This window comes from Carassius carassius, chromosome 19 (assembly GCF_963082965.1).
Source record: "Carassius carassius chromosome 19, fCarCar2.1, whole genome shotgun sequence".
Taxonomy (NCBI): domain Eukaryota; kingdom Metazoa; phylum Chordata; class Actinopteri; order Cypriniformes; family Cyprinidae; genus Carassius; species Carassius carassius.
This window is the reverse complement of record NC_081773.1, coordinates 12,849,853-12,874,835: the sequence shown is the minus strand read 5'-3', so window position 1 is coordinate 12,874,835 and position 24,983 is coordinate 12,849,853. Positions and strand designations below refer to the sequence as shown.

The 24,983-nt window shown below is 35.5% G+C and overlaps 3 protein-coding genes across 5 annotated transcripts in view; 2 read left to right on the top strand and 1 right to left on the bottom strand.

Annotated features, from left to right (window-relative positions):
• LOC132095117 (adrenodoxin-like) overlaps positions 1 to 1,490 on the top strand; it is a 4,288-nt gene extending 2,798 nt beyond the window's left edge. The window contains exons 3-4 of the mRNA XM_059499890.1: positions 156 to 285; positions 1,052 to 1,490. Coding sequence (XP_059355873.1) covers positions 156 to 285; positions 1,052 to 1,181 — 260 coding nt within the window. The 3' untranslated portion in view covers positions 1,182 to 1,490. The remainder of the gene's footprint in view (positions 1 to 155; positions 286 to 1,051) is intronic.
• Positions 1,491 to 3,002: 1,512 nt separating this feature from the next.
• Positions 3,003 to 11,765, bottom strand: arhgap20 (Rho GTPase activating protein 20). Of its 2 annotated transcripts, none has more exons than XM_059499888.1 (15): positions 11,477 to 11,765; positions 10,477 to 10,556; positions 9,907 to 10,074; positions 9,188 to 9,337; positions 8,977 to 9,018; positions 8,810 to 8,894; positions 8,646 to 8,723; positions 8,459 to 8,525; positions 8,169 to 8,321; positions 7,573 to 7,754; positions 6,403 to 6,567; positions 5,813 to 5,943; positions 5,421 to 5,601; positions 5,133 to 5,244; positions 3,003 to 4,502 (listed from the first exon to the last, which is right to left on the bottom strand). In XM_059499888.1, exons 1-15 carry the CDS (start codon positions 11,546 to 11,548, stop codon positions 3,397 to 3,399), a joined length of 2,772 nt encoding a protein of 923 aa, XP_059355871.1. In that variant the 5' UTR covers positions 11,549 to 11,765; the 3' UTR covers positions 3,003 to 3,396. The 2 variants fall into 2 exon arrangements, with proteins under 2 accessions (XP_059355871.1, XP_059355872.1); XM_059499889.1 differs by having other exon boundaries at positions 10,477 to 10,553.
• Positions 11,766 to 15,414: 3,649 nt separating this feature from the next.
• The window catches only part of LOC132095114 (RING finger protein 17-like), a 31,220-nt gene continuing 21,651 nt past the window's right edge, over positions 15,415 to 24,983 (top strand). The window contains exons 1-7 of one of the 2 annotated variants that reach the window (XM_059499887.1): positions 15,415 to 15,512; positions 15,715 to 15,830; positions 17,290 to 17,384; positions 17,514 to 17,598; positions 21,589 to 21,669; positions 21,899 to 22,002; positions 22,115 to 22,283. In XM_059499887.1, coding sequence (XP_059355870.1) covers positions 15,428 to 15,512; positions 15,715 to 15,830; positions 17,290 to 17,384; positions 17,514 to 17,598; positions 21,589 to 21,669; positions 21,899 to 22,002; positions 22,115 to 22,283 — 735 coding nt within the window. In that variant the 5' untranslated portion in view covers positions 15,415 to 15,427. Of the gene's footprint in view, positions 15,513 to 15,714; positions 15,831 to 17,289; positions 17,385 to 17,510; positions 17,599 to 21,588; positions 21,670 to 21,898; positions 22,003 to 22,114; positions 22,284 to 24,983 lie in introns of both variants that reach the window. The other variant, XM_059499886.1, reaches the window with a different exon arrangement.

Here is a 24,983-nt window from a genome sequence, read left to right as displayed (position 1 = left end):
GAACAGACCAAAGCTTTACAGGACTTTTGGATGTTATCCAAAGGTAAAGCTAGAGATATATTTGAATGCTTATCATGGTAATGTAAGTGACTTTTGAGTCTTACTAGCTTTTTGCAGGCTAATGTTTTTGTGTGTCTCTTGGGTTGTTGAACTAGGTGCATGTGAGGGAACTTTGGCCTGCTCTACATGCCACCTTATTTTCGAGGAGGCCGTTTATAAGAAGCTTGGAGCTGTTTCTGACGAGGAAATGGACATGCTGGACTTGGCTTATGGGCTTACAGACACGTGAGTGGACAGATCACTCAACAATAGGAGATCATTTAAAAATTGTCTTCAAAGGCCATGCAACAGCTGTGGATATCAATATATAACATAATATTGATGTTTAAATACACTTTCCTAATCTGTGTATGCAGAGACAACAATTAGTAAGCCATTCATAGTTTGATTCCCCTGTAAATGTAAACACTGTAGCTCAATATCACTGCTCTGTTTGTTTAAGCATTGTGACCAGCCCATAACTTTTAACATTGGCCCAGCCAGTGGAGTGAGTTAGAGGTCTGTTTGTGATTGAACCCCACTTCCATATGATTTCAACACTTGCCGTAGAATTACTGACTTCACCTTAAAAGGACAGTTCATCTAAAAATGAAAATTGTCATAAATAACTCCCCCTCGAGTTGTTCCAATCTCCTAATACTTTCATTCTTCCTCGGAACACAGTTGAAGATATTTTCATTGAAATCCGAGAGCTTGCTGCTCCTCCACTGACTTTCACTTTGAAGGCCCAGGAAGGTAACGAAAACATCATAGATTAGTCTGTGTTACTCCAGTGGTTCAACTGTAATAAACGAAAGTCTTTGGGGTTTGGAACAACTTGAGGGTAATTAATTAATGACAGAATTATCCCTTTAAAAGTCACATGTACATTAAAAAGTGCACATCTTTTGAATTTTCTGTTTTAGCAGTTCATTAAATGAACTGAGTTCAGTGCTTGATATGAATATTCATGGCAAATCTTCAGATTTCTGTTTGCATGTACATCTTTCAGATCTCGCCTGGGCTGTCAGGTGTGTTTGAGGAAGGATCTGGAGGGGATGATTCTGCGTGTGCCAGACGTGATATCTGACGCTCGAGTTGACAGTGAAAAAGAGTCCTCCGCAGCCCCCCCCAAAGTATAATCTATCAAATAAAGCCTAGCTGTATCTCATAAACACTGCATTATGGAGATATCTTTAATAACAAGTATTTTAATATGTACTATTTTAATAAAAAACAAAAATTTAAATGATAACATTTATCGTTTAATATTATTTCCATGCTGCCGTAAGTAGTTTTTATAAATTTGGTGATTGTCATTTTTTAATTCTGCAATTCTTCGTGTCACAATGAGAGGTGGAGATATATTGTTGTTTTACATATTGAATGCAGAAATAACTGTAACTGATTTATTGCAATAAATATGTTGTTTAACTTTTTAAGTTGCATAATTTTTTTTTTTTTTTTTTGTATTTGAAAGCTGGAACATCATTCCTCAAGCAAGTTCATGCGATTTATATTTGAACATATTTTGCTGTTATGTCTCAGTTATATTGATGTGTTGTAAATGTTGACAGGAGCACAGTGAGAATGTGAACTACTGAGCCGAAATATGTTTGCAAGAATTAACACGTTGAAAAATAAACTAGGGCACACAAAAGTGGGATTACTAGTTTTAATAGGATTTATGGTACAAAACATTTTCGTTTATGAATGCAAATTCACATTAAATACTTTAGCACTGTATTGAACAGCAATGATTTTTAAAGTGCAGTAAAATATTGTAATTATAAATCTATTTTCTGTCGAACAGTTTTGTATACTTGTTACAAAAAAGGTTTGGTTGCATTTACAAAAAGGCATAACAATGTTCAAAAATCATCTCAAAATGAAATCAGCTTGGACCTCAAAAACATTCATCTTACAGAATCAAAATGTGTATAACACATCCCTTAGGATGGTCACTAATGATTATTTAACACAATAGACTTTAAAATGACTTTAAATACAAATTATAAAAATGAAGCAGTAATAATTGGTTCAAATAAAATATCAAAATTAATCACTTTTGTACATGATGTATTATATCAAATGCCTGCAGAGAGCCCCAACTGCCTGACAATTGTTTGTTTTTTTTACAATTTACAGCACAAACTAATCCTTGTTTAAAATATTGACAACCATATTTAATTAAAATGTCCACTTAATATTTTAGATTTGCACCACATCTCTGTGATAGCAATGCAAGGCCAGCCACTGTCATTTCTTTAAAAAGAACATGTGGACGTCAAACAATTCAAACTCAGAGCAAGGGTTTAAACTGTTATTTCGAAGTTGTCTGTGCAATTCGATGATAATATAGTCGATGATAATATAATTGAGTATTTGAGTTAAATTGTGGAATCGTGACAGCCCTAATACCCCTACTGAATGTAATCCTGAAAAGGTAATTTTCTAATTTGGATTTTAAGTGTGTGCTATTTTTGAATGTTTTAAATGCTTCAGTTTGACTTGCATAAGGAGGAAAAGTGAGAAAAAAATGTTAATGTAAGTACAATAAAATCCCATGCAAATTGTTCTAATGCTTGTAAATATTTTCAATAAAAAAAGGCATTATAAAGCTCAAACTGCAAGTATTAATAAAATTAAATTATATTGTAAAATTAGAATATCCCAGCATGTTTTAAACAGCTGTTATGATTCCAGAGCCAAAAAAGTTGTATACCAGTGGCCCTAATTTCAGTTGCTATGAAAATCTTTGAGCGATTGATGCTTAGGCATCTAATTTCTAAAATCTGTTTGGATTCTCACCAATTCGGCCAATAAAGCTAATAGCTCCATTGATGATGCTGTGGAATCCATTACATTTTGCAATAACTTGAAACCCCAATACTTATGTCAGAGTCCTTTTTGCGGACTATGAATCTGCATTTAATACAATTATTCCAATAGACATTAAGTAGTTAAAATTGATAATACATTCTCAAGTCTTAAGACAATTAGCGTGGGGGCCCCACAAGGATGTGTACTGTCACCATTGTTGTACTCGGTCTAAACTAATGATTGTGTTTCACATTGTAAACCAGTGCAGATTTTTAAGTTTGCAGATGATACTACATTGATTGGTTTAATAACAGATAATAACAAATCAGACTATTGAAGGGAGGTTTCTACACTGTTTAAATGGAGTTGCACTCATAATCTGAAGTTGAATTAAAAAACAAAGAACATGGTATTTGATTACCAACTAGGGTGTTTGGTAATAAATCTGGAGCGTGTAATTGTTAATTATAAGAAACTGCAGATAATTATAATTAATGGGATCCCAGTGTTTGTTCTGTTTTTGAAATTACTTCTTCACACAATCCACTGGTTGCTACTGCAACAGCTGAGCTTTTGGCCTCTCCCAACACCTTGCTTCTCTCTGAGAGGAGAACCATCCATAAAGTAGTCCCTGACTATTTTTCCAGAGGAGGGGTGCAAATCAAGTGCTTTAAACCTAAGCTGCTTCCCCGAAAGTTTGGTAGACTTCAACCCTGCATTCTGTCCCCTGATTTTTGGAACCGTCAACTTGCAACTCTGTCCATAAAACACACTCTGTGGTAGCTTGACCTCTTCTTCAGTCATGGTTTGACAGTTAAATCTGATGGTCTGAGAGTCAGGGGAATCCTTGGGGTCTCCTAAAGGGCTGTGCATGGGGCTCCTGGGCCCTTTGTAGAAAAGGCCTTTTACTTTATGTAAAGACTTTTGAGTGGGAGTCTGTGAGAATGGTTTTCGGTTGAGCTTTTGTAAGGCCTGCTGATAAGAAGGAGGATTTTGGGGCATTTGGGCATTAATATCAGTGAAGTTCCTCTTATAATTTGGTGGAGATAATTTCTCATTGGGCAAGCTGTCTGAATGTTGGTAATCTGAGCCATTTTGAGTGGGTAAATCAACCTTGGCTGGAGAATCTTGAGGAGAATGAAGGGTCTTTCGGGTGGACAGAGAAGATGGACTGTCTATTGAACTCACAGGTGAGTATGTTGGTGAAGTCACTGGCGATGATACACTGGAGAATGGTGGAGTTTGTTTTTCTCCCATGAAATTCAGTTGTTGAAAGTTTTGATCCATGAACACATTATCATTGACCTCATCAGGTCTCTTAAACTCTTCATGTATTCCACTTTCTATGGTTATTTCCTGCTCATGAGAAGTCAAAGCAATGGTGGACATGGAGTGTCTGTGTAGTTTAAGGGATCGGAGTTGACGCACTGCAGATGTACAGTTTCTGATCTGTGCCTGTGGGATGGAAGACAGTAAGTCGTTTTCTGGACAATCGAGGTCACAATCACTCAGTGACATGAGTGAGTCCATACTACGGCTGTCTTTAAGAGGACGGGTCTTAGAAATGTCCTCTGTGTCAGTATTCACCTCATTCTTTAGACTCTCATAACCTGAATCTGACATCTGCTGCAGGGACCCAACTAGAGGCAGGAAGAGAAAAGAAATATATAGACAGTAAAATATTAAAGAAATTGTGTGAAAACATTGTTACTTTATGAAATTACAGTATATTGAGGTCTTCAGATCGTTTTAGGAAAGTACAGTGTTGTTGTTATATTAAAAATTCTATTAAAAATATTTTTTATATAAATATTTCCTTTGTAATTAATTAAAAGTAAAAAAGATTTTAAAAAAATTAAGCTGAAGTAGAACTAAAATGACTAAAAGTAGAATAATAGGTATAAATATTAAAAACAAAAAGCAATAAAACATAGATTGTATTTATAAGTTTTTTTTTAGTGCTGGGCAACAATTAATTGTGATTAATCACATCCAAAATAAAAGTTTTTGTTTATATAATATATGTGTGTGTACTGCACATATGAATGTATTATGTATATATAGAGAAACACACATACAGTATATATAAAAAAAAAAAAAAAAAAAAAATGTGATTAATCGCTGCCCAGGACTCTTTTTTTTTACATTATTTAATTAAGCAGTTAAATTAGCTAAAGTACATCTTTCAGGCTGGCAAAATATTATACGGTGTTGTTTTGTATTGTTGTGTACAGTATGTGTTTGTGAATTATGTCTGTATTTATAGTAACCTGATTCGCGTTTGCTTCTATTGTCTTCAGTCAAATCCTTTAAGAGGGTTATAATTTCATCCCCAAACAACGCACAGCAGTTGTCAATCAAGACATGCACAAGGTCACACACCTGTGTACAGATTGCATTGGCGATTACATTTACATTTCCTTTCCTATGTCGATTACATTTCCATTCCTACTGCCATTTTCTTGTTCTTTAGAGATCAATAATGATGATTACTTCAGCTAATACTCGTGCCCTCTGCAGATATTATAATATTTTAATAATATAGCATATGCGCTTACCTTTTTGGCATCTTTTTCATGAGATTGTAGTTTGCGATTCCACAGACAGCTAGGTGCTATACACACAGCCAGGTTAAAAGAGGTCATCTGGTTGTGCTCAGCATTGAGCTGTATGTGATGCAGCATTGCTATCATGTGTCTCAGCAGCAGGAGATTTTCTTTAGGTAAAAGCTTAACAAGCCTGTGAATATGGGCAGAATCAACATATCTAAGTTATCGGTCTTCATGATTATACAACTCATAAAGCTTAAGGACATTGGCTGCTAAACCTAAATCTACTTAAGGTGTGCAGTAATATCATAGCCTTGATCCATCCTTATCAAGGTTTTATCCTTCTTTATTAACTAGAAATACAAAACCAGATAAACTAATCAGAGCGTAACTGACTTTACCTCTGAACTTCTTGTAGCAGGTTTCTCTCTGCCATTTGTCCATTTCTTTCACCATCCTGCTCCACTGCTTGGAGCCATTGCTCATAGAGCTCCTCACACAATAGGCTGCCCGGTATATTGCGTAAGAATTCCTGCCAATCAAAAACACAGATATGAGAACGAGAGTCGTCATGATAGAAATCAATGTTTATTTTTGACTTACACTACCGTTCAATAGTGTGGTGTCAATGTTTTTTATTTTAATTTTTTTTATAATATTTATACTTTTATTAAGTAAGGATGCATTAAATTAAAAGTGTGGCAGTAGAGACATTTATAATGTTATAAAAGCATATTAGAATGATTTCTGAAAGATCATGTGACACTGAAGACTGAAGTAATGGTTGCTGAAAATTCATCTTGGCCATTATCAGGAATAAATTACATGTTACAAATAATATTCAAATATAAAAGTGTTATTTCATAATATTTCTGTTTCAACTGTATTTTTAATCAGCCATGGTGAGAATAAGCTACTTCTTTCGAAAACATTGCCGTGATACTTTTTCACACCCTAAACTTTTGAAGAGTGCACATACATAAATATCTACCTTGAACACTGAAGCAGTGACAAGTACAGGTTCTCCACTGAGTGGCTCTTCATAGTGACCAGAATCTAGTTTTTCCCTCAATTCTCGGCAGGCCTTCACTCCAGCAGATCGCCGGAATATCCCACGCGTCACAGCCCCCTCACTGCACAAACACTTCAGCATGTCCTTCAAAAACAAAAAACAGGTGGCTTGACTGCAATACTATTGTAAATTCATGTTATCATATTTTAACAAAAATTATGTTTATTATAACTTTTTCATAAAGGAATACAAATGTTTTAAGGTGTTTTTCGACATTTAATTATGCATAAATAATCTTTTAATTTACATCATATAACAGTCTTAACATAATATTACGCTGCTTCCGTAAATCTTTCTCATTGTGATGAAGTTCATAAAGTAATACAAGGTAAGGCAAGTTTTGGCACATCTGGGCTGCATTTCCCAAAAGCATTGTTAGCTTGAGTGCATTGTAGACTCATTGAAACCAATGGAGCTACGATCAACTTAGGCTTTTGGGAAATGCAGCCCTGATCTCTTCTAAAAAGCTGATTCCAACTGTGGGCGGCATAATAGCTAAAAGCGGATTCCCCTTGTTTTGGGTGAACCCTTGGTATTTCTAACTGACTTGTCATAATCTGAGTGGTCTGTTGGGTTGTATATTTAGGGAGCCATTGCTCATAGAGAACTTCATCTTTGTTTCCAAATGTAATAACTTCAGTTTTCTCCTTATTTAACTGAAGAACATTTTGGCACATCCAACTGTTGATTTCATCTATGCATTGGCAGAGGGAGTCAATGGGGCAGAATTCATTTGGTGATAAGGCAAGGTAAATCAAGTATCATCAGCATATAGCTGTGATAGGAAATTTGGTTCTTTCTCATTATTTGACTTAGTGGAAGCATATACAGGCTAAACAAGAGCGGTGCAAGAATTGAGCCTTGTGGGACTCCGTATGTCATGTACATCCACTTAGACTAATGCTCTCCTATACTCACATAATAACCTCTCCCTTCTAAGTATGACCTGAACCATTTGAGGACCATCCTAGAAAGCCCGACCCAGTTTTCAATCTCTCTTGAAGAACGTTATGATCAACAGTGTCAAACTCAAATACAGATTAATTTATCTTTTTACTTGCCTAAAAATTGAGGATTTTCAGTACCTACCACAATGGGTGATGGCAGGGTATTGTCTTTTATCACATCACTGAGTGGTCGACCAAACAGATGTCCAGAAGCTGGTGTTATAGTTGGGCCAAGAGATTCGGATCGGACAGCCTGTTCAATGCTGAAGCTTCGTTTAAAAGCCCATTTAATAAGAGACATCCTCTTACTCCTGCTTTTCTGTTCTGCAAGGATAAATGTATGCAAGAGAGGCCAACAGGATTAAAAAAGAGGCAACATTTCAAGATGTTGTGTATGTGTGTTAGTTGTTGGGGTGGGTGAGATTTGAGTGCCAGAAGAAATGGGGTGAGAAACAGGTTGATTTCAAACCAAATAATTTCTATAAAGTATGTATTTGTAGAATGTATCGCTTTATATTCATTATTTATTTTGTGTGTGTGTTTATGTTTTGATATAGTTGTTGGCTTTACATACAAAGAACTGTACAGTCTGTGGACTCATATAGAATGCAAGGGATATCATCACGGAAGTAAAAAAATATTATTGTTTTCAATAGAAAAATATATGATTATTTCATGCATACAAAAACGAGCACGAACGAGTAGTTTGGTAGTATTCTGAAAATAGACATCTCTCACCTGTGAAGGTGCTGCTTATTTGACTGGGCCTCAGGAAGAACTGACAGTAAGCATCAATTGGCAAAAGCGCCATCTGGCTGTAGGATGATGTCACTGCCTCTTGCTGCAGCAGGCGAATGTGGCTCATCTTAATGCTGTAAGGACACTCATGACCTGGTGGAACAAAAGCCCCTTAAAAAAGCTAATGTGCAGGGAAAGTATCAGATTATACCACAGTACTTTAATCTGTTCATTCACATGTTAAATGTTTGATTGCTTTAATGATGTGAGAAATACTGATAAACTATTACCAATTAAAGGGTATGGAGTTTCTTCTTGTTTTGAACACACCCACAACTTGTAATCTTTTACTCCACCCTTTGAACAAAAACAAAAGCAATCAATCAGTTAAATAAAAATAAGTTATAAAATTCATTAATTCATTCATTATAGTTAGTGAGTGAGTTAGTTAGTAATTGTTGTGCAGTTTTAACATACCGAAAGACCAAACTGTTGCAGTGCTGTGCTAATGACATCAGAGGTGCAGTCTGTGTTGCTGATAAAAAGAGTCTTTGCCTAGAGAGATATAAGCAAATACACATTCATTTACACATCAAAGTGACAGTACATAATTTTATAATCATAAAATAATCAGTTCTCACATAGGCACAGTTCCCAACATCCTTTGCAAATATCTTGAGTGGAATCATCTTTGGATCATCACTCTTTTTTTCTTCTTGTATGCAACTAAGAACAAAAGGGAGAACAAAAATTAAGGTATGAGGGTTTATTTCTTTATTGTGCTTATTGTAAAAATAGAAGAACTGACCTTTCAATAAGAGGCAGCCACCTGTCTTTCTCTTCTGAAGTGCTGTGCGCGCACACACACACACACATACACACATACACACAAAACAGGAAGAAATCAATCTGTCTGCTTAGATTGGCTGCTGTACCTGTGTTTGTGTGTGTGTGTGTGTGTGTGTGTGTGTGTGTGTGTGTGTGTGTGTGTGTGTGTGTGTGTGTGTTTGTGTGTGTACCTAAAAGTAGCCACACAGTTGTAAGTTGGCCAGCCCATGACGAAGCTTCTCTCTGAAGCAGTACTGGCCTCACACACCTCATCCACACAGCTGGCTGTCCACATCTCACTAACATGCACACACTTCTTCTGCTTCACCTGCATTACTGACCTGAAAAAAAAAAAAAATCTCAAATTATTCCAAGACCAAATTATTATAACTACAACTTTAACTTTGTATCTCCATATACTACCATTTAGAAATTTGGGGTAATTTTGTTTGTTTGTTTATTTATTTAATTGAATACTTTTATTAAGGAAGGACAGATAAAATTGATTAATTAAAGTGACCACAAAGACATTTACAGCATATTTCTATTTCAAATAAATGTTGTCAAATAAACTTTTTAACTACCTATGCTTTGAAAAATCCTGTATCACAGTTTGCACAAAAATATTAAAAGTTTAAATAACTCTTTTCAGTATTGATAATAATAGGAAATCAGCATATTACTGGATATTATAAATTGCATTGTATGTGAAACAGTTATTTTAAATTCTAATAATATTTATACTGTATAATTTTACTGATCCAGTAAATGCCGCCTTGTTGAGCATAGGAGACTTTTTTAAAAACATAAAAAAAATTACTGATCCCAAATTTCTAAATGTATGTGCATTTCAATATTTGGATGACTTTTATGTGTTTGAATTCTTCTCAGTGCATTTCCTCCTCCATACTTGGCCTTGGTGATGATGAGAAGATCATTGAAGAAGATCAGGAATCTCTCCTGGTTTTGAAGGCCTGTCTGGAGCACCACATTTCCTTGGCAAATGAGCTTCCTGGTTGGGCTGACCAGAGACTGGATCAGGGCAAAAACGTCCTGGCTAACCTGAGATGTGCAATCCCTGACACACACATGAGGGAAAAGTCATATACAAAATACACAGTTTCCCCAAGCAAGGCATTTTCCCTTAGATGTTTGCATATGAAACAAGTCCAATTCATTAATCCGTCTGTGATTAATCAAAGCTTCTGACTTGAGTGCTCTTTCACGTGCTTCATTGATAAACTAGCTCCAATGTTACAGCTGAACATCAGACAAAAGGTAGATTTCAGAAAGAACACATACTCCTCAGTCAGCCTGTCCGGTGGCAGACAACTTTGTTTCTCTGTCACTCTTTCACGCACTCAAACACGTGCAGATGCTAGTTGTGAGACCACACACAGGCTGGTTCTTCAGCATATTTACAGTATTTTTACATAATGCATCATTAAATACACACAGTTTTAGTTTTCATAACTCATACCTTGCGACAGATTTTGACTTTGTAAGGGCTTTGCTGAGAATAACAGAAGGTGCCGACTGTCTGCGCTGAGAGAAAGACTTCTAGAGAAAAAATAACAGAGAGAGTAATGTAATATAACAAAAGAGAATAAGATAAAAACACACAGGTGACCACAGCCATGCTGATATTTGGTTTAACAGCACAATTCTCATTTATCAGTTACGATTACAATCATCATTTGTTGATTATATTTTTATTAAATTTTGAGAAACAAAGAAGCTTAATAAAAAAAAGTAAACCATAAACCATATTAACCATTTTGACTGCCTTTATTTTGATAGGCTAAGCAGAGACAGGAAGCACTGAGAGAGGAGAACAGGACAGGTAAGGACCCAAACTTGGGTCACCAGAGGCACTGCTGCACCTATACAGTATATTGGAGCATTGCCCACAAGGCTATGGATTTGGTATTAAAAATATTTTAAATTGATTATTTATGTCATCATTTTATTTTATTAATTTATTTTTTATTGCTAACTTAATTTCTGAAGTTAAAATGTGTTATCTGCAAAATCACAGTACAGCTGTGTGTATAAATGATTCAGTACTCTCTTGTATCGACTTCTGCTGTCCTTATCTGAGCTATTTTATGTGCCTTTTTCAACATTGCACTAATTTTATTAACACTTTCCACTCTAGATTGTTTTATTTAATCTCCTTTTGCTTTTATTTGAAATCTAAATATTTTTTAATGAATTTGTTTTGTTAATCTTCATGATGGAGCTTTTAATGCTGAGGCTAAACCCTGGAAAATCCTCGCTGTGCACCAGACATGCTGTTTTTCTGTTGAATCTGGTAAAACTATGTGATGTTAACAAAACAAACCAGTGCCATATTGCTAAATGGAAGAAATATTATGGCATGGTAACTTTTGTTATGTAAATGAAATAGGCTACATAAATTGGTATAGATTCTTGTCTTGTGTGCAGCAATGAGCACCTGTTTATATTCTGTTACTTACGTTGGAGTGCTGGTATTCCCCACAACTTTTGGTTCGGCTTCTCTTCTGCCATCCTGTCTCATATGGTCCCATGGTTAAAATCCAAGTAAAAAGACTGTGTATAGGTGATTTAGAGAATTGAACAGATCAATGCTTCCATATCATCATCTGCCTCTGAGTAATCCTCCCTTTGCTGCTCTTCATCTTTTCTGTTTCAGTTTGGTAGAAATACAGAATCCAGTGGTGTGTTCAGTTATCCCGTCCTCTTCAGAAGCTCCAGACTTTGAACAATGTGTTTGTCTTTCCTCTATGAAAGATGGAAGATTATGTCTGTGTCTCTGAGCAGCAGGGGGAGGATTTAGGAGGCGGGATCTCGGTACATAATGGGATATGATCTGTGTGTATACAACATATGGATAGTTTTGACAGAGGAGAGAATCTTTATATCTTGTGAAACAACTTTTTTTTTTATTATATCTGTTTGTCTTTGGAAATAAGACATTTTGACAAGTATTTCAAGAAGAATCTATTCAGTATTTAGCTATAATAATTCCTTAGGCCAGTTTATCTTCATACCCTGCCCCCTCCTTACTGGGATGAGTAAATGGTCAGACAAGCTTAAGCCTCTTTTCTCACCAGATGTAGCCAGTTTGAGTGACGGTGTCTCAAACTATAATCATACTTTCCTCACTGAACTCTGTAAGATTGTCCATTTTGTATACTGATTTTGTTCAGCTACAGTTCATATAGCTGCATTTAGCAAATCTGTCTTTTACACACACACACACACACAAAAAAAAAAGTCAAATGTCAAAATCAAGAAATGAGACTATCATACATTAAAGTGCTGACCTTCTAATAAAGTAAACCACAACCCTCTGAACTATAAAGTAAAAAATGCAGTTACTATGCAAACACCAAAACTGAGATTGTATTATTATTATTATTATTATTAAATTGACATAAATGTTTAATTTTGAGTCTGTCACCCTCAGCTACTTTATAAAAATCCCAGATGAAACGTGCACTTTGACCATTTAAAATATTTGATTATAAGAAATTAGTACATTTCTAAAAGACAACAGATCTAATCTACAAAATTAGATTAATGAGCAACATTAATAAGTTAAAGTTCTCTATTGTTTTGAAAGGTTCCCTTACTGTTGGTGCCAGCCATTCACATTTATCATCAAAACATTCTTTTGATATCAATCATATCAGCAGACATACACATGCAACATATTTCAATAATTCCTAGAATGCATAAAGTAAATATGTAATCAGGCAGAATGAACAAAGAAAAAGAGGGATGTCTGGAATTAATGTGTACAAAGATAAAGAAGAGCTGGGAATGTAGAGAATTTCATGTCTATCTGTTAGTATAATAAAATGGTAGGTCTAGGTTAAAAGGTGTTCTTACTTGTATGTGTCAGGTTGTACTTTTACGGTTTTGTAGCATTTTACCACTATCATATTTCCTAACGTGTCGTGCAGTATGTGATTAAGCTGTCACAAATGTAAGTATGCAATGCGATGTCATTTTCCAAAAATGTAGAGCATGTATACAGTAACAGCTAATATAATATTTAAGCAATATATATATATATATATATATATATATATATATATATATATATATATATATATATATATATACAGTACAGACCAAAAGTTTGGACACACCTTCTCATTCAAAGAGTTTTCTTTATTTTCATGACTATGAAAATTGTAGATTCACACTGAAGGCATCGAAACTATGAATTAACACATGTGGAATTATATAACAAAAAAGTGTGAAACAACTGAAAATATGTCATATTCTAGGTTCTTCAAAGTAGCCACCTTTTGCTTTGATTACTGCTTTGCACGCTCTTGGCATTCTCTTGATGAGCTTCAAGAGGTAGTCACCTGAAATGGTCTTCCAACAGTCTTGAAGGAGTTCCCCGAGAGATGCTTAGCACTTGTTGGCCCTTTTGCCTTCTGTCTGCGGTCCAGCTCACCCCTAAACCATCTCGATTGGGTTCAGGTCCGGTGACTGTGGAGGCCAGGTCATCTGGCGCAGCACCCCATCACTCTCCTTCTTGGTCAAATAGCCCTTGATGCCTTCAGTGTGACTCTACAATTTCCATAGTCATGAAAATAACGAAAACTCTTTGAATGAGAAGGTGTGTCCAAACTTTTGGTCTGTACTGTATATATATATATATATGTGCATCTCAAAAAATCTGAATATTGTGTAAAAGTCCTTTTTGGAACATTTCAACAAGTGAAACTTTTATATATTCTAGATTTTTCATAACATGCAAAGTAAAACATTTCAAATGGGTTTTTTTAATTGTTTTTTAAATATATTTTGTATAATGATGATTAGTGCTTACAGCTCATAAAAGTCTAAACACCCTCCACAAAGAGGGTAAGTCAGAAGGTCATTACTGAAACAGAGTGCTGGATCAAAGCACATTAAATGCAAAGTTAATTGGAATTAAGAAATTGGGTAGAAAAAGGTGCACAAGCAACAGGGATGACTGCAAGCTTGAGAATACTGTCAGGCAAAGTCGATTAAAACACTTCACAAGGAGTGGACTGGAACTGGAGTCAGTGCATCAAGAGTCACCACACTCAGACGTCTTCAGGAAAAGGGCTACCAAGTCACCTCTGAAACAGAAACAAAGTCAGAAGCATCTTACCTGGGCTAAGAAGAAAAAGAACTAGACTGTTGCTCAGTGGTCAAAAGTCTTTTCAGATAAAAGCAAATGTAACATTTAATTTGGAAATCAAGGTCTGGAATCTGGAGGGAGACTGGAGAGGCACAGAATCCAAGCTGCTTGAAGTCCAGTGTGAAGTTTCTGAAGTCAGTGATGATTTGGGTGCTGTGACGTCTGCTGGAGTTGGTTCATTGTGTTTTATCAAATCCAAAGTCAATGCAGCCGTCTACCAGGAGATTTTGGAGCACTTTATGCTTCCATCTGCTGACAAGCTTTATGGAGATGCTGCCTTTCTTTTCCAGCAGGATTTTAGCACCTGCCCACAAGTGCCAAAACCACTTCCAAGTGGTTTGCTGACCATGATATAACTGTGCTTGATTGGCCAGCCACCTCACCTGACCTGAACCCCATATCTATGGGATATTTTCAAGAGAAAGATGAGAAACAGTTGATCCAACTTTTTCACGATATTCAAATTTTTGGAGATGCCCCTGTACCTGTAAACAGTTTAAAATTAAACAAGATGAAACTAGAAATAGCAAGATGGGTTTGCATGCACTGTCCTTATAAAATGTATAGATTAAATGAGGTCAGAGGATTTTTTTGAGCTCTAGTACATCCAGACATGATTGCCAGAGGGCCTTTGCTATTTTACCTTTTTGTTGTGCAGAAAATGCCACACAATGAACTCCTTAGCCTGGATCTTGGCACAGTCTAGTGGTGATGGGTTGCTTGCACACACACTTAACCATTTCCAATAGTTGATTGTGGTTTTGATAGGATGGCAGTTATTGTGAATCTATACTATTCATTTAATTTATGTTGAATTTTACAGAATTGTAAAACAGGAGTTGAAAACTCTTAAAAAATAGCATTGTAAGAGTACAGATACACCAGCAATTTAGTAATTTAACAAAAGCACAAAAACTTTGAATATGTATTTATTTAGAATAAAGTTTGAATTCTAATTTGTCAATAATTTCGAGGTGATATGGCTCAAGCTAAACTTAAAGTAAAACATTATACTAGTCTAACAATAACACAAACAGCGATAACAAAAAAATATTCTCTTGAACCGAAAAGGCCAACATCCTGTATTTTTTTATACAGTCTACATAGCACTGATCGCCGTTCAATTAAAAAGGGAACTTCTGATTGGACTATAGCACGAAGCAAGTAATGCGAATGTACCGAGGGCTCTGATTGGACAAAAAGCCCAGCGATGGCAAGTTCTGATTGTACGATTGGCAGTCGAGTTCATCCGTTAATGAAACAGATCACAGTAGGCTTGTGGAAAATGTCGGAGATGGCGGTTGCTTGTAATATCTGTGGGTCATCTTACACATTACCTGGTAACGAACCATAAAACTTAAACCATATGATAATACGATAGTGTATTTTAAGTTTAAGTGTTGTTCGATCTAATCCTACACGAGCACGTTTGATAGCACGTGACTGAATGTTCCAGAAAAGCGTCAGTAGCACGGTATAGAAAAGCTAATATTAATATTGTTCGTTGTAATAATCTACTGCATTATGTTTTTCTCCCTCCAGAAGATGAAGCTGGGGGGAATCTCCCTCATGTGCTGTTGTGCAGTCATATTTTCTGCAGCACGTGCCTGCGCGCGCTCAAATCCCCGCAAAACGTCATCACGTGTCCCGAGTGTCAGGTGATTTATGAGTTACAGTGTGTTGCCAACTTAGCGATTTTGTTGCAAAATGTAGCAACTTTTCACACTACCCTTCCATAAACACCTAGCAACAAATTGAGCTCCTTTTAACATTTATTTTGCAACTTTTGATAAGTGACTCAAACGACGAAAGGCGCATTTTCTGATCTAAGTTACACAAAAAGAGGACACCGAAATGCCTAGCAGTAAAAGCATCACTTGAATTAAAGTACCTGGTATTTGCAATTGTTAAATTAATATTAATAATAATTGAATAACTGAATAATTGTTCATTTATTATACACTTCTTGAGTAGCTTGTACCTACGATTGTTGATCCGTTAGTACACTGTAAAAAAAAATCAAATTTAAAATGCAAGTAAAAAAAAAATAATAATTATAATTACGGAACAATTCCTTAATATTAACATGGTAGATTGTGCCCTTCTTTTACAGACTTTTATTCTAGTGTATCTTACTAACTACAAATAGCATACACTGCTTAAAACTATAATTGTTCAGAATGTGTAGTTTTAGTAGTTTACTAGTAACGTTAGCTATTAAAAAAAAAAAACTTAAATTGCAATCATGTGTTAAATCATTTAATGTTGTATTTAAAAATAGTTGTTTATATTAATATTATATGTCTATATTATTTTACGAACAAATCCAAATAAACATATATAATATATATTTTTGCTGAGATTTGATGGTTAAAACTTTTTGCATCGTGATTATGTGATGTCATCATGCAATTTGTCAACAATTCTTATTAAAGCTACAAAAGCCACCTGTCAGCATGCCAAAGCCAATTTATTGCACTTTTAAATAACTGTATCATGCGGTGTGCCAAAAACTGCTGATTTTTATATACTGCAATATAAACCATATTGTCACAATAAACTGTATATCCTCATACTGCATATCCCTAATTATGATGACTTGATAATAATTTGAAATATTAGAAAAGGTAAAAAATAATGCAATTTTATTATCAGTGTTTCAGTCAGCTAACTGAAAGGAAGTTCATTGGATTGGAACGTTGCTAATAAAATTTCATGATACAAGTTTGAGTAGTGTTTGAGATTTATACAATGTTTGTACTCCGAGTTCATGTTAGACTTTTATCCGTTGCACCTATGAAAGATGTGGGTGTGTGAGGCACTGTATTGTTTTTATTTAAAACTGTATTAATAATAAAAAAATGTGTAAGCATAAGTTTGTTCAATTTATGACGTATATGAGATTGTTAGTCTCCATTTTTGTACAAGTAAAGGATATTTTTTTTATTTTGTTTTTACATTTGAAAGAAAACATTAAAGTTAGACTCAGAGGAGCAAATTCTCAGATTTAAAGCACTGGTTTGCAGTCCTATTAGTCTTCATTTAACTCTCCTGTGGAATGGGGTAATTCTGATTGGTGTTGATGATGATGATGGAGTCTTTTTTTTTTTAATATAGATGGACACCAGAATAGAGGAAGGAGTTGATGGTTTGGAGATGGACAGCAGAATCATTGGCCTCATCTATACAGCACGGATGAACGCAAAGAAAGGGTATTCATCAACATGCCTTTTTAGTCTTAAAAACTAATATATTTTTTAAACTCTAGAACCATTTTTTAAATGAAACATTGGTTCAATAAGTGAAAACTGAAGTCGGAAAATAAAGGTTACTGTCAGCAGGCACTCTGGAGACAGGTGTAAATCTCAAAGGTTTAAGAGCCCACTGCCATCACCAGCCATCCACACAGAGGATAATGCCGAAGGGGTAAAGACACTTTCCACTTGTATGACTCTGAACTGTTATGCAGTCTCATCTTTTCTTTAAAGGTGCCATATAATGCAAAAATCACTTTTATAAGATGTTTGAACACAGTCGTGTGGCCGCAGTGTGTGAAAACAACCAGCCTATAATGGTAAAAATACACCCACTCATTGTTTTATAATCCCAATAATTCCTAAACAGTCTCTCCACACTAGTAGTACCAGGTTTCTCACTATGACGACATAGTCAGTGAAAGTCCCGCCCATTTGAGACGCTCTCTGTATGGAATGATATTCCGGATTTTATTCAAAAGGAATTGCAAATTGTTATGTTTAAATGAAAAATGAAAGGAGGCAATGGTTTTTCATATCCTTTTTCGTTTTATTGTAAATATACAGTGAGTTAAATTGCAGTAGTGAAGACGAGCTGACATCAAGTCCGAAATCAGCGTACTTTGTATTGAGAAACGAGCGCAGACCTACAGTACAGACCAAAAGTTTGGAAACATTACTATTTTTAATGTTTTTGAAAGAAGTTTCTTCTGCTCAAGCCTGCATTTATTTGATCAAAAATACAAAAAAAAATTTAATATTGTGATATATTATTACAATTTAAAATAATTGTTTTTAAATGTATTATACTTTAAATTATCATTTATTTCTGTGATGCAAAGCTGAATTTTTAGGAATATTTTTATCATTATCACATCTTCTTCGTCCTAGCGTTTTTCCCGCGCAGGTGCAGGGTCCGCTTTTTGGCAGGCCGCTCTCCATTTATTCCGGTCTGTAGTGTCCTCCGGGGCGACTTGCACGTCCTTCATATCTTGCTTGATCCGGTCCATCCATCTCATCTTTGGGCGGCCACGTGGCCGGTTACCGGGTGGGTCAAGGCGCATAGCTGTCTTCGCCACTGAATTCTCATGGCTGCATGTTACATGGCCGTACCAGCGAAGACGAGCCTCAAGCATCTTCTCCGTAATCGGCGCTATTCCCATCCGCTTCCTGACGTCGATGTTCATGACGTGGTCTAGCCTTGTCAGCCCGAGTGACCAGCGGAGCATACGCATTTCCATGGCGTGTAGAAGCTGGCCATGTTTGGCAGTCGCTGGCCAACATTCAGCTCCATACAGGGCTACAGGGCGTACAATGATCTTATAGATTTTGGACTTTAGGCGGATGGGCATTCGGCGATCGTATAGCACTCCCGTGACTTGGCGCCACTTTGACCAGGCGGCACTCACACGTGCGCGAACATCTGGGAGGGTGTCACCGTTCGATGAGAGTATTGATCCGAGATACTTGATACTTTTTATCATTATCACATGATCCTTTAGAAATCATTCTAATATGATGATTCATATTAATAATGAATAAAAAGTAAAAAAAAAAGAAGCTATGTTTTTAAAATATAAATATTTTGTAATAACAATATACACTACTGGTCAGTAATTTGGGGTCAGTAATTTTTTTTTTCTTTCTTTTTTTTTAAATAAAATCAATACTTTTATTCAGCAAGGATGTGTTAAATTGATAAAAAGTGATAGTAAAGAAAATATATTATTAGAATATATATTATTAGAATTTTTATTTTATTTTGAATAAATGCAGTTCTTTTTAAACTTTTATTCATCAAATATATTAGACAGCAGAACTGTTTCCAACACTCATAATAAATCAGAATATTAGAATGATTTCTAAATGATCATGTGATAGACTGGATGTTACATGTGACACTGAAGGCTGGAGTAATGATGCTGAAAATTCAGCTTTGCATCACAGGAATAATTTTTTTTTTTAAGTATATTCAAATAGAAAACTATTATTTTAAGTTGTAATAATTTTTTCTGTATTTTTGATCAAATAAATGCAGGCTTGATGAGCAGAAGAAACTTTTCTTCCAAATGTTTCCAAACTTTTGGTCTGTACTGTACGTCACCAGTCTATTTGCCTAATCTTCCCGGTGTTACAGTTTAACTGGTTACCGTGTTATCTGGTGACCAACTTCCTGGTTCATGTCTCCGCTGCAGATGTGCTGGAACGATGGCAGCAGATTCGGCGATTCTGAAAGCACAAACTGACGCGATATTAAGTGTTTAATAAACGCAGACTTGCTCATTGCATGATTCAGATATTCTTGTAAAGATTACAAGTTATTAGTATGATCGCCTGTATCGTGGCTGAAGTAAGTAGGATAAACAAAAAAATAAAAATAAAGTACGTCTGTGTTGGCGTGGATTTCGAACACGTAACGTCATAACGTCTCAGACAACTGTACATTTGTGGCTACTGTGGTTTAATTATAAACACTATCGTGTTCAGCTACACAAAAAGAACATGAAATGTCAATATTAAGTAAAGCTTCACAGGATAGAAAAGATGAAGTAATTTTTAAGACACATCCTTAACCTTATTGGTTAAGTATTTAGATGACAAAGTCCACACTAATTAATTAATAATTATTTATTACAGTCGACTGTGAGTGACGTCACTTCCCAGTGCAAACACTCCCAATAAAATGGCCCCATTCCTTGATTGACAGGTTTCCGTGTAGACGTTGGAAATTCAAATGCAAAAGGAAATGCGATTCCATTTGAGTTTTGGCAGTTTACATGAACAGTGCAGAGAGAGTGAAAAGGCAAATGTGGTAATTAATATTGCTATTTAAATATGACAGGCTCATAGCTCGTAAGATATGGGAAACACAATTGCAAACGGAATTTGCATTTCCATTTTAAATTTGGCAGACACTGTGCGTTCGCTTAAACGAAAATGAAAACGGTAATACGCGATTTTCATTTTCAATACCAAATACAATTTGCAATTCCTTTTGAATAATGTCCGGAATATCATTCCATACTCTCTGCCCTATTAACATATACAAATCTCTGAGTGAGAAGCAGCGGTCTGCCATTACTGTTCTCTTGCTGTAGCTGCTGGAGGTACAATGTCAGCGCCACAGAGCCATTAAAAGTGTTGTGTGTTGGGATGCACCAACGAACATAGGAGTCTCCATAGACCACTGAGGACATGGTATTTAACTTTCATTTTTGAAGGAAATGTCCCAGAAAAAAACTGAAAAGTCCTATACATTTTTGCTAATATTTTACACCGGACTCAACTGCCTCACAAACGAGGGTCAGTTCAGCACTGGAGTTGTGCAAAGATTGCTTCTGAAAGAGGAATTAATACCAGCGCTTTGTGCGCAAACATCCAGATACAGACAAAGTAAGCATCATGCATCATATTTTGTTTTCCAAAAGAGCTTCTTGTCTCTCTATAAGGCTGAATTTGCTAAAGCTACCATTGTCCCTGCCTGTTTTTAATAATGCTGCCTTCACATGCTACCAGAATGCTTGTAAATATGAATGTGGTAGTTAAAAATCACATTTGGAAGCAATGTGAAGTCAGTACCCCAGTCACCATCAGTTAAACCGTAACACTGGTATGGCCGCAAGCATGAGCTCTTGAAGCTCCGCCAGGGTTGCCAGGTTTTCACGACACAACCCGCCCAATTGCTACTCAAAACTAGCCCATTGATGTTTTGAGGGGGATCCTCCAGTAAAAATAGCATTTCGATGGGGTAAAATGTTCTTGGTGAGATTCCCCTGGTAAAATTAGCATTTTAAGGGCTAAATATTAAATTATTGGTGTCGCTTAAACCCTCATGAAAACCACGGTCTTGGCAACACTGACTGCTTCGCATTTGTCTGAAAAGGAAGACGGGAGCAGTAGCTCATTTTCATTTAATGGGGACAAACACAAAAAACAGCGCGTTTTGGCTCATACCTTAAAAGTGCCAATTTCAACAAGCTATAAAAAATGATCTGTGGGGTATTTTGAGATAAAACTTCATATATACACACTGGGGAAATCGGAGAACAATTTTAAATATTGTATCAATGCATTTTATGGAACCTTTAAGATTAGATTCCCTTAATATTCTCAGAACAAGATAAGAGTTCAGTAATGAAGGTGCATGTTTATGTTTATACAGAGGCCAGATGTTGTTAAAGTTTTGGATGAAGCTCTTGGGAAAGCAACAGAAAACCTTAGTCAACTTGATAAACTTCAAAAGGTACAATGAGAAACAGTACAGTAGTTTTATTATGTAGAAATATGTGTTCATATGTAGTTTTTTTGAGAGATGTTGCTGTGAGGAAACATTAATGTTTTTATGAAAGATTATGAGGAATATTAAATGATGGGTAGAGAAAGAAGCTGTCCATTTTGATTTCATGATTTCATGATTTCTTGATGGCTCTTCAACAGTATATGTGAAATTGTTGTTTTGTGTGTGATTTAAGACTCTTTCCAGTGGTATTCATGCCCAACTGAGGAAAGAGAGAACTCGAATTATCAGAGAAATTGATGAAGCTGTTGACAAAGCAAAGAGTATTTTGCAGAAAAGGTAAGTGGACAGAATTTTTAGAGAAACAAACTGATTAAATATTCTGTGGTGTCTTGTAGGTATCGTCAGACTTTGCAAATAATTTTTGTCATTCATTTTGTGGAATTCGTAGACGGAGTATGTTGATGTCAAAATTGAGTGATGTGGATCTACTCTTCACGGATGGTCAGAAGGAATGTAAGAGAATAGAAGAGAGGATAAAGGAGCTGAAAACTGCCATCCAGAAAGCTTGGCATGTTCGAAGGGTTCCTTCTCTGGAGACATATTGCAACCTTGATCAGGTAAAGTTGTAGTAGATTCCATACAGTGTTAAGCACAATGTTAAATGGTCTGTGTAGAGCAAACTTGGATAACATAAAAATGGCTCGGCTTATTAAGCTTACTTAAATCGTTTTAAACAAGAAAGGACACTGCACTAGTGATACAAAACACACGGGTCTGTTAAGATCAATACTTTTAATATAGGCAAATTATTATTAGGCTGGGCTAATGTACCTTTTTTTTGTGTGTGATCAGATATTTCTATTTTTGGGACTCCTTTTTTATCTGATATTTACTTCGTTCAATAACAGAAAAAAAGACAACTCTTGACGTGAAAAATAAAATAAACATAAGCGACGACGGGTATAATACAGGGCATAAAGTTCTCCGGCACCATGCCAGATCTCCGGCGTGCGGCGTTTGGCTGCGGTAAAAAAAGTCGTCCTACATTTAAAAACACTTGTTGATATCACGTTTGAGTTCATGAGTTCGCCTACCGATGTATGAGAAGGAAAACACAGCTTTTCACTCTCAACCAAACTAACATCACTAGCCAATCAGAAGTTTTTGTTCTATAAACATGAGATGCGCTTTAGATGATGAATTGAAAAGAAGCCTGGGTCTCGAGCGCGACACATTTGAAAAAGCTGCGAGGCGCAATGGAAAAATATTTCCATCTAGCGTCATACACTTACATACAAAAGCTATTTAAAAAAACCAGTGGAGCTTTTTAAAAGGCTCAGAGTAATCACGTTGTCTCTATAAGAACGATATGATTGCCAGAACATATTTACCGGGATTTTTGAAAAGTCATATTCACACATGATCTCTTCACAGTAATTTACCAGTAAAGACTGTATGTGTGAAAGGAGCTCTTTCTCTGCATATGCGGTGAGTTTGGGTTGCTCAACGTTCATCTGCGAAAACTCACATTATTTGTAACGTAAATCATTTAAACCTATGCCAACATAGGAGAATACATCAACATATTTCTAAATTTGTGATTTATTGTACATCACGATTTCAAAATAAAAGTTTCTGACTTTGGATTTAAACGTCGTTGAATCACATGAAACATCACCAGGCCGTTAGTGCCCTCTGCAGGAATTTGTTATACTGTAGGCATATTACATTATTTAACAGCAATAAACTTGCCTCATCGTTACTTTATATATAAATATAGTGATATTAAAGCCTGTTTTTTTTTTCACTTTTTTCTATTTGTATTACAAAAAAATATCAGATTACTCACTTGTCAAAATAAAAGTAAATAGGTTTAATTGTGTATAGGTATAGTATTATGTGAAGCATTCGTATAGTATGTATTTTTTTAGCTTATATAATATATTTATAGTCAAAATCTGTCAGTAGGTTAGTTGTATATAGGTTTATACTGTTTTACTAAATTGTTGTATGTCTGTATTTATGTAGCACCGTGGTCCTGTGAGGCACATTTCGTTCTACTGTATGTCCTCACATGTAGCGAAATTACAATACAGCTCAGATTGAACTTGAATTTGAGATTACTTAATTAGCAAAATAATCATTAGTTAAGCACTAGATTAGTTAAAACATTTCAAAATACAACTGTATTATTTTACTTTTTGTGTTTAAAAGACAAATATTTTGTCATTATAAAATTTCTTAAAGTAATAAAACATTGTCTTGCTCTAGTGAACCAAGTTTCTGTATTTTGTCTCATCTGGTGAGCTAAGTTTATTGTCACACCCCTAGTGTCTATGAGCGTGATAAAGCTCATAATTTTCCAAGTGAATGACATAGCTTTCATTCTTCAGGTCAATCATATATTCATGAAAAAAAAAAAATCAGTTTGAATAAGGAAAGGATTACTTTGCCATAGTATCCTTTCACATGTTACAGTTCCCACAGTCACTTCTTTCTTTGCATGTGCTGCACTTTATTTTTACCATTTTGTTTTATTAGTCTGTTTATTAAAATTTGAAAGATAGTAACATTTTATATGAATTTCCTAGTATTTAATTTACCATTATTTCTTTTGAACAAAACAATTTCAGAAATGTCATGTTTTAGATTGTAGGTCATCTTGTACCCTGTCAAGGACAAAGCTAACCAGCAAAACTTGATATCAAAAGCATCCTAAATGTTACATGTGCTTGCACCATGTTGTAGTGAGTAGCCTTTCTTGCTAGTGCGGTTTCAAATATCCCACCATAATCTGTAGTCTGAGCCTGTCAAGGGCTAATGGCAATGGCAGATATGGTACTAATTAGTTTCAAGGTAAATCTTTTTTTTGCCAAATAACCCTGTGTATGTGTCCGCCCCCCCAACCCCAAAACCACGGAAAAAAGTTCAGGTTTAGCATTTTAGTTTGCTTTAACCCCTGATAATATCATTAAATGCAATTGTTTCCATTGAAGACATTTTTTTTTTTTTTTTTTTTTTTTTATATCAATCGTACGCAGCTGTTTGATCAAATTGCACACTTCTGCATAGCCAGGCTACAAAGTGGCAAAGTCACGCGCACAGTCTCTTAACAGCACGGCTAAGCACAGTTGTCGATATCAATAACGTTTTTTATTTGTGCGGTGCCGTACCAGGCTCACATGGAAATACAACTGTAATCATAATTGATAGTCATTAGAACCGTTCGGCTCGAGAGTAAAAAAAAAATAATCATGCGCGAATAAAGACTGTTTTGCGGGGGATGCCAGGTGTAAAAAAATAAATAAAATAATTTG